Source organism: Zootoca vivipara, chromosome 15 (genome assembly GCF_963506605.1).
Source record: "Zootoca vivipara chromosome 15, rZooViv1.1, whole genome shotgun sequence".
NCBI classification, from domain to species: domain Eukaryota; kingdom Metazoa; phylum Chordata; class Lepidosauria; order Squamata; family Lacertidae; genus Zootoca; species Zootoca vivipara.
Window position 1 is genome coordinate 41,328,047 of NC_083290.1, and position 12,924 is coordinate 41,340,970.

The 12,924-nt window shown below is 44.2% G+C and overlaps 1 protein-coding gene across 2 annotated transcripts in view; it reads right to left on the reverse strand.

Annotated features, from left to right (window-relative positions):
* Positions 1-5,870: 5,870 nt before the first annotated feature.
* The window catches only part of DPYSL2 (dihydropyrimidinase like 2), a 57,374-nt gene continuing 50,320 nt past the window's right edge, over positions 5,871-12,924 (reverse strand). Inside the window, exon 14 of one of the 2 annotated variants that reach the window (XM_035139241.2) lies at positions 5,871-11,068. In XM_035139241.2, the coding sequence (XP_034995132.2) occupies positions 10,977-11,068 (92 nt within the window). In that variant the 3' untranslated portion in view covers positions 5,871-10,976. The remainder of the gene's footprint in view (positions 11,069-12,924) is intronic. The other variant, XM_035139242.2, reaches the window with a different exon arrangement.

Here is a 12,924-nt window from a genome sequence, read left to right on the forward strand (position 1 = left end):
TAAGTGATAGCAAGGCAGGAGCAGAAAGAAGTGAAAGTGCCTGTGTGGCTCAAGGTTGGAAAGCTGATAATAATGGGAATGAATGTGCTGGAAGTGGAGAGTGGGCCAAAGGATCCGTTGAGTCCCTCCAAAACACAGAATGGAAATAGGCTCAGTTGAGAAGGATAATGATTTTGGAGAGGAACCAAATGAACTGTTTGCATCAATCTTCACTGAAGAGGTCCTTAGAGAAACTAATAGATAAAGTTAACTAATAGATTAACTATTATATTCGAATCCCTGCAATGGGGTGAGCTCCCATTGCTCAGTCCCAGCTCCTGCCCACCTAGCAGTTCGAAAGCACATCAAAGTGCAAGTAGATAAATAGGGACCGCTCTGGCGGGAAGGTAAACAGCGTTTCCATGCGCTGCTCTGGTTCGCCAGAAGCAGCTTTGTCATGCTGCCCACATGACCCAGAAGCTGTCTGCGGACAAACGCTGGCTGCCTCGGCCTATAGAGCGAGATGAGCGCCGCAACCCCAGAGTCGGACACGACTGGACCTGATGGTCAGGGGCCCCTTTACCTTTAATAGATTAAGAAGGTACTGCATCAAGACTGCATCTGTCCCAAAGTTCCCGAGAAATGTGAAGTTTCTGATCCAGCTAGTGACTCTGGAGTGCAACATATCTTCAAAATCATTTAAGTGGCAGCTTTCATTGTACTAGATACTTTAGAAGTCTTTCATCTTATTCATCCTCAATAGGCCCATTTTAAAGATGAGGAACTGGGGCTGAGATAACTACATGGATGTCAGAAACTGCTTGGGTGGCCATCCTCTTAGACGTCTTTGAAAGGGGATGAAAGGGGCTGTTAATCATGCCTCTGAATACCAGTCACTGGGGCTCATAAGCAAGGCGGTGTTATTGCACTCATGCCCTGATTCTAGGCTTCTTACAAGTATTCTGGTTGGCCATTGTAAGAACAGAATGCTGAACTAGATGGGCCTTTGGTCTAATTCATCAGGGTCCATCTAGCATTATTTTTATGTATAACAAAACTGACAGGACACTTGGTTTAAAACAGATGCCCCAGTCGCCCTTCACTCTTTGATGAACCCCCTGTGAACTCATTAAACTCATTCATCTCCATGCAGTTTAATCTTTATAGCCTGATACCAGGGATGGGAAACATGTGGCCCTCCAGATGTTGTTGGACTTGAGCCCCCATCATGATAGCAGCTAGAGCATACTATTAGTATAAAGCCGGATGGCTTTATACTAATAGTATATTAGAGGTTTCCCTGACCCTGATATTCCTTGCAAAGTACCTCCTTTCTTCTTTTCTCTGGCCTTTTCATTTCCGTTTTTATGTCTATCCTCCATTCTCATGCTCTCTCTTCCCTTTTGTGTTCTTTTAATTTAAAAAGGTTCCAGGGCTAGAGTGGGGCAGATCATACTCATGGACTGGGAGAGGTGTGGGGAGAGGAGGAGTTATGCTAGAATATTGGGGGAGATGGAAGCTTGGAATAAACCTTGATTTGCAGTCATAAGAAGAGTCCAGTTGGATCAAGCCAAGCCTTATGGTCAAGCCTTATGAGGAATAGATGAGGGAGCTGGGGATGTTTAGCCTGAAGAGAAAACTGAGCAGTGATGATATCCATCTTCCAGTATCGGAAGGGGCTGTCACATAGAAGATGGAGCAAGCTTGCTTTCTGCTGCTCCAGGGAGCAGGAGCCAAACCAATGACTTCAAATTACAAGGAGATTCCAACTAAACATTAGGAAGAACCTTCTGACAGGAAGAGCTGTTTGACAGTGGGAGGGACTCCATCGGAAGGTGGTGAACTTCACTAGAGCATTTTAAACAGAGGTTGGATAGCATCTGTCAGGGATTCTTTAGCTTTAATTTCTGCATTGCAGGAAGTTGGACTAGACACTCCTTGGGATCTCCTCCAACTCTACAATTCTAAGTCCAGCACTCCGTCTTCACAGATGCCCCAAGGGGAAATCCACAAGGAAAGTCTGAGTGCAACAGCAGCCTCTCCACCTGTGATTCACCGCAACTGGTATCTGACAGTGAAGAGAGGTTTTGTTCATCACAGCTCATAGCACCGATAGTCTCATCATCATCCGTGTATTTGTCTTAACCAGTTTTAGAGCCGTCCAAGCCATCACTACCTCTTTGTGAATTCCAGAATTTGATTATGTGATGCATGAAACAATCCACTGAAAATGTTCAGATAATTACTCTCCCAAAGAGTAATTACCTGCGCCGCTTTCTTTTACATACCTTGGGATGGGCTGCGTTTGAACAATGCCTAGCCCCTCGTTGGTGCTTTAACATTTACTCCGCCGAGTCTGACAGTCCAAGACAGCTGCTGGTGAATTATTAGCTTGGAAGCCTGTCAGACCCCAGCTTTGTGCCTTCTCGCAGTCTCAGTTGGGATTCAGCTCATCCATCACTCCTGGCATTCACATAATTCAACAAGAGGAATGGTGGGTTGTCAGTCAAGACAAGAGTTCCTCCCTGGACCACCTCAGCTCATAACACTCATAAATATTCTATGCAATTTTGGTTCAAACGCAAATTCACTCAGCTCTCCTGTTCCAATCAATAATGTTCATTGGCTGTCAGAACCTAGATAACCAGTGGGAACACGGGAAGTTGCCTTATACTGCGCCAATCTCTCAGTAGTGTGGACACTATCAGCAGCTATCCAGGGTTTCAGGCAGTGGTCTATCCTAGCCATGCCTGGAGATGGCAGGGACTGAACATGAAACCTTCTGCTTGTCCCCTTGTTAGTGGAAGAGACCACCCTTATAACATCCTGCTATATTCATTGAAATACCTGGGATTGCTCAGCCAGCAGAGCGTGAGACTCTTAATCTCGGGGTGTGGGTTCAATCCCTACATGTGAAAGATTCCTGCATTGCAGGGGGTTGGACTAGGTGGCCCTCATGGTTGCTTCTAACACTATGGTTGAACAATGGAACTCCCTTCTATGGTTCCACAGGTGCACTGAAACAGTGCAATCTTTTGCACGTGGGCTCAAAAATAAGGTCCCCCACTCTGCTTCAATGGTCCTTACTCCTCATCAAGTGTTCTTAAGGTTGCAGCCAAAGTCACTGCATTTAACATGCCTTGGTTTAATTCTTCTAAATCGGGGATAGTCAATGTGATGCTCTCCAGAGCTTGCTTGGCTCCCAGCACCCTTCAGCCCCATACAGCATGATCAGTGGCCAGGGATGGTGCTTTGCCCTGTTCTAAATAATTGTCTTTCCCTGTTCTGGATAACAGCTTGGGAGTGAAGAACAGGACCATGGTGAATAGGTCTTATGCTACAATACTGATGAAAATCATTTCTGGGAACAATAGTTCCTTGGGAAACTGTTCACTTGGAAGAGAGTAGCCCTACCCAAAAAGACCCAGTGTCAAATGCCTGTCAGCCTACTGTAATTCATCTTACAAGGAGGTCTAGAAGCAGCTGTGTGGCCACATTTCTACTTTACAGGGGACAGCAGTGTCTATTTGAAGGACCATCTGGTTTTAAAAACCTTAAAAACAGGGAAAGTGAGGGCCTTGAAGCTGCCCGGAATAGTAAGCGGAGGTCAACTGGGCAGTCCTCCCCACAACAGTGGAGTGTATTGCATTTCTGTTTAAATGATAGCTATTTCTAAAGCAATGCATATAAAGTAGCATATGCAGATTTATGCAAATCTATATCCTCTCTTGGGACACTGGTGGCACTGTGGTCTAAACCACAGAGCCTAGGCTTGCCGATCAGAAGGTCGGCGGTTTGAATCCCCACGACGGGGTGAGCTCCCGTTGCTCGGTCCCAGCTCCTGCCAACCTAGCAGTTCGAAAGCACATCAAAGTGCAAGTAGATACCTTCCCCAGCGGGAAGGTAAACGGCATTTCCGTGCACTGCTCGGAAGCTGTCTGCGGACAAACGTCGGCTCCCTCGGCCAGTAAAGCGAGATGAGTGCCGGAACCCCAGAGTTGCTCACGACTGAACTTAATGGCCAGGGGTTCCTTTACCTTTATCCTCTCTTGGTGATGCATTTAATCTCTTCTTTTTAGAAATAGCCACCTTAATCTAGACATCTGTATGAATATGTACTTTCTTGTGCTGTTTCTAATATTCAGTGTCTTTAGATGCCCCCAGGTTCTAGAACGAGTTATATTTCCATTAGTTAAATGGCAAAGTCCTTATTTTGCCAAGCGTTTAACTCTCAACGTGTTGGCCATTGAAATAAAATGAGGTTATGCACTTTAGAAATCTATATAGAGAAAGAAATCTATCTGTGACTCTGTTTATTATTAGTATTGAATTAAGCCATGTTAGGAGCTCTTTTTGAAAGCCAGAAAGTACAGTGGTACCTCGGGTTACAGACACTTCAGGTTACAGACTCCGCTAACCCAGAAATAGTACCTCGGGTTAAGAACTTTGCTTCAGGATGAGAACAGAAATTGCGGCGCGGGGGCAGCGGGAGGCCCCATTAGCTAAAGTGGTACCTCAGGTTAAGAACAGTTTCAGGTTAAGAATGGATCTCCAGAATGAATTAAGTTCTTAACCCAAGGTACCAGTGTATTTGATACTTTAAAAAAATGTAGCAGTGATTCTAGCTTTTCTGTTCTGTGTGTATTGCTACCACCTAGCGTTCTCAAATGTTGAAGCGGAGTTTTCTCCACTGTTTACTAGATTTGTCGCTTTGAAAGGGGGAACTGTCTCAGGTTAATTCACATATTTAATGTACAGGACTTCCCAAAAAGAATCTGAGGAACAGTAGTTCATCCCTCACTGAGCTACAATTCCCAGCACCCTTGCCAACCTTCCATTCCCATGATTCTTTGGAGAAGCCACATGCTTTAAATGTATAGTGCAGATGCGACGTTAGTTAAAACTGATCACATGCAAAGAACGGGGCGGGGGGGGGGGTGGACGGATGGACAGAAACGAAACATAGAACTGTAGAGTTGGAAGGGATCATGAGGTTAATGCAGCCCATCCTGGCCTTGGAGTGACAAAAAGAGACTCCTCAAAAGAGCTTGAGCACCACCATCTGAGCAAGTCCATTAAGACATGTTCACACACCATTGTATTCAGACATGTTATCTCCTGTGTAGAGCAACAGAGGTATTTCATAATATTTACAGCTTGATTGTATAATAATAATAAAAACCTCGGAGAAGGGCCACCTGGAATAGCCACACCCCCATGTTCACACATGCAGTGAAAACACCTTCAGGGAGGGGGGCTTTGCTTGTACAGCAGTATCATGGAAGGCACCCCCATGACCTGGTTGTGCAGGGTTCCAGGTCATGGGGAGCCCTTTGAGCAGAGGCTCCTATTCCTGCAAGTCTTTTGCTATCTGTAGGGCTGCCATACATCCAGATTTTCCCAGACATCACCAGGATTTCAAAGGTGGAATTGATGTTTCAGGGTGCCCTGGCTTGTACTTTTTGAAATGTGGCAACCCTAGCTATCTGTGGACACCAGGGTGTGGCTGGCCAGCACATGACATCTGGGGTACGGCTACTCAGTATTACTCAACTTTCATGGTTGTTCTGCGGAAGAGCTACAACACTTGCAATAGGTTTCCAGATCCACACCCATGGGGATGTTTACATGTGAGGTCAAAAATGTGCTTGCCTTTAAGACATTACCAGGCATTTTGTGTGTTACTCATTAAAATGTATATTCTGAAAGATGTACGTCCCAAATGCAATGCTTATACATGTTTAGTAAGCAACATACAGTAATTTAAAACTAGCATTCTGTGGCTTGCTGCCTTCAACACTGAAGGCAAAATGTAGTGTTATACTACATGAATTTAGAAGAGTAGAGATAGCTTAACTGTAGTCACACCAGCTGGAACTCAATGTAACTTAATTCCAGCACTTCTCAGATGGGTTCCGACATCTCAGGTGGGCACCATTGCCAAGGAAGGAGTTCACTGTGAGTTCCAGCACCTTTTTTTCCTAGAAAAATAGCAATAAGTCACACCATTGGTCCTTCCAACTCATTGTTGTCTACAGAGACTTCTAGCGGCTCTCCAGTGTTTCAGAAAGGAGTCTCTCCTGGTCCTACTTGGACACGCCAGGGATGGAACCCAGGACCTTCTGTGTACAAAGCAGATGCTTTTACTACTTGAACTACTGTCCTTGTGCTTTAAAGCCATCCAAGTTGCCATGAAGCAACATGGACCTCACTAGATTGCAATTAGCACAAACATAAAAGAACCAAACGGAAGACCACCAAGACACAAGGAGACGCTGACTGAAACAACAACGTTTTGTCTTTATTAGGAGTTCCCATGGTAATATAACACAGAGTTCGTAAGGAAGAAAAAACACAAGACTCATTTTATGCCATTGAGAGAATGGTCAAATTTTATCAGTACTCCTTTTGTCTACGCACATGATCAGCTTATTCACTTACAGCTCCTTCACTCATGTTCACAAGCACAAATCCAAGGGTTAAAATCCATCTAGTAGTAAATTCTACATGGTTTAAATTTTTTTAAAATTATTATCATTATTTTCCTTTTTCTTTAGAGCATCAAGTCACTGCGGCAAATTAATTCCAAGTTCAATGTCATTTCCTTTAAGCATTTACATATGACATTCATGAAACAGACACACAAAGCGAGCAAGCTCCCACAGGAATAAAACATGCTTACATAGCCTGCAAAGTTTTATTTTTTAACAAATCCTTTATTCCCTTCCCCCCTTAAAAAAATACACACAATGGTCCAAGAACAAAATAATGAACACGAGGGGGGAAAGGAAGACTCAAGTGAATCACAAAGAGCTGCACATGTTTCGTATAACTGAAACATGGGGTTGCATCCAACTAACCTCTACTCAAGGCACACTCATTGAACCTAATTGATCTAAGTTAGCCATGTCTATTAATTTCAATGAGCCTACTCTGATCAGAACTGACATTGGATACAACCCATGGTCACTTCCCCCCTCCCCCTTCCCGAAACAGAACTTTGTTTAAATTCATCAAAGCGTAAGTGGAGAGGAGGAAAAATTAAAAAGCTGCAAATATATATATTACCCTTAACTAAATATTTTTTAATTATTTAATAAAAAGTGCAATCTCTGAAGCAAACAAAACAGAGCCAAAACAACAAATGAAACTGTCTGGAATGATGAACAGCCATCAGTTGTGGGTGAAAGGGTGAGAAAGGGGAAACTCAGTTCAAGCCTCGACTGCCTTTCAGCATCTGTGACTGGCAGGTTTTTACTACTCCTGGCTGAGTTGCATAGTGCACAGCCTAGAATACAGAAAGCGTCCTACACTGAAGTCCAGTTGAGCCTTACCTTAGGCTTGTTCACACATTACACTAAACACAGGTACAAGCTGTGTGCAAGGTGGGTGCATCTGTTGCTGACTGACTGTGCAAACTACACACTTGTTGACTACACACCTACAGAAGACCACAGCTCCACTAGAAAGGGGTGTTGGTGCACTCATTGAATATAATGTGTGGTCTCTGTAGACAAAGAGCTGAGCTGTGCACTCGTTCACAAGTAGTATTCGATGCACAATCAAGCATACATTCATTCAAGCAAACACTTGCACGATACTTTGCAACTGTCTTCAGGGTAATATATTTTGTGTGCACAGATCGTATAACATGTGAACCCCCCCACCCATGTAAGCTCAACATGTGAAGGAGGGGGGAATGTGAATGTGCCCATTGTCCCCAGCAATCATGCCTCTTGTGTCTTCAGAGCTGTAAATACCCTGGCAAATATACAGGGGGTGAGGTGTGTGATGTCAGGCATAGGCCCAGCAGGCCCATTGCTTGGGAACCAATGCCCAGGACTCAAGGCTCATCCCCCGCCCCCTGCCCAGTGCAGCAGGGTACACTAGGCAGCACTAGAAATCCACACACCCTCCTTCCTGGGTGTGTGGCTCCAGAAAGGATCAGCAAGGGGCAAATGTAGGCGTTAACTACAGTGGTGGGAGATGAGGGAGTTCAGTTTGTAGGGATAGTCATCTCTGCAATCTCCTAGCCCCTCTCCCAGATTCCAATGAGCCTGCTGCTCCCATTTTTCACACCAGTCAAAGAAATTGGCTTTAGTGTGGCAGATCTGTTTTGAGGAACGGGCTGTGGAGCCAGTTTTGTAGATCACAACTCCATCACTTGTTGTACTTTGAAAGACAAAACACATTGACCTGGCTATATTCTACTTTTCCTTTCAAAGAATCAGCAAATATACAGATGTTAGGGTTTTTAAAAGTACAGTCATACCTCGGTTTAAGTATGCCTCGGTTTGAGTATTTTCAGTTTAAGTACTCCACGGACCGTCTGGAACGGATTAATCCACTTTCCATTACTTTCAATGGGAAAGTTCGCTTCAGGTTAAGTACAGACTTCCGGAACCAATTGTGTTTGTAAACCGAGGTACCACTGTAGTTTGTTGTTGTTGTTGTTTTTAAAAAACAGGGGGAATGTGTGGCAAAGTATCAATTTAAAATCAATTGAAATGAGTGAATGAAGAAAATGAGGTTATGCTGCCTTCACAATTAAGAACTTCTTGTAAGGTTCTACGCAGCATTTCCATATGTTCTTTACCAGGCCTGATCCTGTGGCACCTCCACATGGACACTCAGGAACCGGAATCTGTGTGGGCTGTACTTGGGGAAACCTTTTCTAATAAGGGGGTGGGGGGAAAGCGTGTGATTGGCCCCACAATGTGTAATCTGCTTCCATGCACACAGACCCTGCAGCTCAATCCACATTTTAAAGGGTGTCAGGCTGACTTCAGATTCCCCATAGGTCTAATGAAATGCCTCTACACAGTGGTGCACCAAAAAAGGGAGGAATGACTGAAGTGCAACTTAGCACATTATCAACTTGGTAGAATGCAGCAACCTAAATTGGCACAAGCGATTTAAGGGTCAGTACACAGACACTGCACATTAGATTCAGCTCCAGGCTAACCCAGTCCTGCTGCAAGCACGATGGCAGGACGGTTGCCATCGGGTACAACACAGGCTCTCATGTGCAGGGGCAATGTTCCAAGGCAGCCCAAGGAACCAAGAGTCTTATGTGCAGCCCACGTACTTGCTCAGTCTCTCATCTACTCAAGCAACCCCACCTATAAGACTGCAAGCCTTGACTGTGGAGAAGGCAAGGGTGGATGGGGGCATGGGAGGTGGCATGGGGCAAAGGGGGTTGATGGGCAAGGGAGGAAGGGTGGTGGAAGAGACTGGCACAGTGTTTCCACAGGAGGTGGTGAGGAATCCAGGCAGTTATGCCCCTGGTGGTGCATCCATGATAAGACCAGACGAGTGGTTCTCAAAGGGTGTGGCAGGAGAGGATTCAAGGACAATCAAAGAACCATTGAAACATTTCGGTGTAGAATGGATATACTGTACAACCACAAACCGTATCCATGCCTCTCTTCAAGAGCATTGGCTATTCTTCTACAGTTCTCCACATGAGCAAGCTCACGCCACTCACTGATGTGTAAGCATACATACTTAAGATACATATGTTATGAGGCTTATTTATCATTATATTTTGGGAATGGTTCAAGTTCTTATGTAGCTGCATTGTTTTATACTTTCTGGATGTTCCAATATCATATTCTAAAGTACAGTAGTTGTGTTCTACGTTATGAATCAAGCACTGCTAGGACTTGTTTCTTTTTGTTGTCCAATCCATTTCTTATCAATAAAGAAATTGGTGTGGCACGAGCAAATTTTTATTCTGAAAGTGTGTCCCAGAGAAAGAAGTTTGTAAACCATTGGACTAGACTAGTTTTAAAAGAGATTCCCATTGCTCTCCAAGTTCTACTGAAGTCAGGAGATGCTGGGTTTTTGTTTTTTAAGGAAATGGGTCATTTGGCAGCATGATTCCTAGCTAGATCTCCTGATTTTAGTTCTGAACCCAATGGATAAAGAGCTGGTGTTTAGAAAGTTCTCCAACGGATAGACATGCAATGGCTCCAATAAAAGGTGACATACTTTATGCAGAATCTGACACCCTTAGGAAAAGGAGAATGGAAAACCAGTTAACGATGCTGCTTGGACACCCAACAAATCAAGGTGGAGCTGGCCCAAGAATCAAGTGAATTATCTGACATACAGATACCTGTGGCAGGATGACCGTAAGTTGTTAGAAGGACCCTGGACCTCATGTGGCTCAGAAAGACAAGGATGAGCTTAATTTCAAAATAAGGCATCTCAAAACATAACAGCAAGCACACATGCCCTCTCTCTCTCTCTCTCTCTCACACACACACACAAAAACATCTATTAAAACAAGGAAATGGATGAACAAATGATCCTTCAATTCCGAGATGGGATTAGAGCATTAAAACCCAAGAACAAGATGGGCTACATCCTCCCAGCACCATAATACCTGAAACCTTAGCAGCACAACTTCTACCTTCCTCTAATTGGAAAGGGGGGTGGATACAGATTTGGTCCTAGGGAAATCGTGACTCCCACATTTTTTTAAGATGCAGGGCTGCAAGTCCAGTTTCTAAAACATCCAGTTTAAAACCTCATTTTTCCCCCTATTCCTCTTTCCAATAGTTAAACCTAAACCTTCATTTATATAAAAAGTAAAATAAAAAGCAGCTCCTGGGAAATTCACTTTTTCCTTCCTTTTTTAAAAGAACAACAAAAAGAAAAAATGGTGTTAATGGTGATATAAGTCACAAGTTCTACTCTTCAATGATTTACTCCTTTTTTCTGCATCCCCCATGTGTCAAAATGGGGGAGGGGGAGTTTCCCAAATGTATAAGAAGGGGGAGGAATGAATAGGTTCTGTGAAGATTGGGGGGGGGGGGAGATTGACAACAAAGGGGCTGGGGAACAACAGCCTTAACTAGGCCTTACCCATTGGTTGCCCGCAGTAACCATCACAGGCTCTAAAATAATAATAAAAAAGGGTCTTCAAGTGCCCCACCCTCTCCCATGATCCGCTAAACGGTCATGTTTTTTCCCCTTTCATTGCTCTTTTTTTAACCCAAGCTGGTGATATTGGCACGGCCACCAGGAGGCGCCACTATGCGCTGCGTAGTGCGGCGTGGAATATTATCGTCAATCTGTGCACCTAGAAGGAAAGAGACAGAGGAGATGTGCATAAGCATAGTGAAAAACTGAGCATATATACATAAATACATACATAGAGATGTCAAGTTAATGGTGACTTCAACATCTGGCTCTGGCTGGCGCAAAATGATGCAGAGAGACACTTGATGGGGACAGACTGCCATCAGCCCATAGGTTACCAAGGCCCAGTGACGAAGCTGCATGCTCCGCTACCAGGGGCGGAGAGCAGGCGGGGGCGTGGCTGGTGCCCCTGGGGGGCGTAGCATGTATCCCGGGGGCATGGCATGCTACCCACAAGGGTGTGGCGTGGCACCTGCCGCATGGAGGGGGGGTGATTGGTACGTGTCCAGGGGGGGCACTGCAATGGCACCCTACCAAAATAGTGGTGCCAGGGGCGGTCCATTCCCTCTGCACCCCTGCCAGTGACCAGGCCAGGTTCAAGGTCCTTGTGTTAATTTGCAATGCCCTTTTGGGTCCAGGATATCTTAAGGAACACCTGATCCCTTACATCTGTACCAGATCATGGATACCTTTTTTTGGAGGTCTCTGGTGGTGCCCCCACGCCCACCCCAGGACTCAAGATGTGCAGCTTGCAACTTCTAGAAACTGTGTGCCCAGTGTTGTGGGCACAAGCTTGTAGAAATGCCTCCCAGGTGCCCACCCTCCTAGCTGAACTTCAGGTGCATAACACTGTCTTATTCTAGCAGCCATTTTAAGGTAGTGTGCTGATGTCTCCATGGCATCAGTCGCTGTGATGTTCAAGTTGGAGAAAGGTTTTGAAGCTCCCGAACAATTGACCAGGAGGGAGAGAACATGCCAGTTGGGCATGTGTCTCTGCCGGGGTCCTACACAAGAATACGACGCTCCTAACAGTGTCTGGTTTTATTATCTGCAGGGTCTATTTTAATGTACACCACCTAGAAATGCTAATACAATGGTGCCTCACTTAACGAATGCCCTGCTTAACTAAATTTCCGCTTAACGAAATGATTTTTCGAGCAGAGGTTGCCTCGCTAGACGAATTCGTTTTACGAAAAATTCGTCTAGCGAATCGCGGTTTCCCATAGGAATGCATTGAAATTCAATTAATGCGTTCCTATGGGCAAAAAAAAATTCAAAAAATTTCAATGCATTCCTATGGGATTCGCTAGACGAATTTTTCGTTATAAGAAAAGACCCGTGGAATGAATTAAATTCGTCTAGCGAGGCACCACTGTAACTGAACAGCATATACAGGTGAAAGTCGGAAAATTAGAATATTGTCGAAAAGTGCATTTATTTCAGTAATGCAACTTTTTATTTTTTATTTTTACAAATGCTTTCTTTTGTGAATTCCACAGTAATAAAACAAATAGTTACAATACTACAAAGATAAACATCGCTGTTACATTACATAAATTACATTCCATTTATAATTGACCCACCTAACGACAAATAATTACAATAAAGGCTTGACATATCTTGCTTTGGATGTCATGCATCTATCTTATATATTGGTTTCACCTTTTAAGTTGCATTACTGAAATAAATGCACTTTTCGACAATATTCTAATTTTCCGACTTTCACCTGTAAATGCTTTAATTAGCATAAATGAACAATAAAATGTGCTCCCAAGTCCACAATGCTCTCAATCCGGCACACTCTCAGGACCTCTCTTCACAACAAACATGAAAGCACCTTCCATATCAACTCATCTCCTCCTGCAATATTACTAATTTGTTCATCAGGTCCTGCTCAAAGTTCCATTAATTGGGGAGTTTTGGTTGCTGCTGACAAGAATCAGGGCCTTTTTGATAATGGCCCCTCTGGAGTGGAATTCCTGTTTTGTGCATGGGAAGGAAGAGGACCCAGGGCCT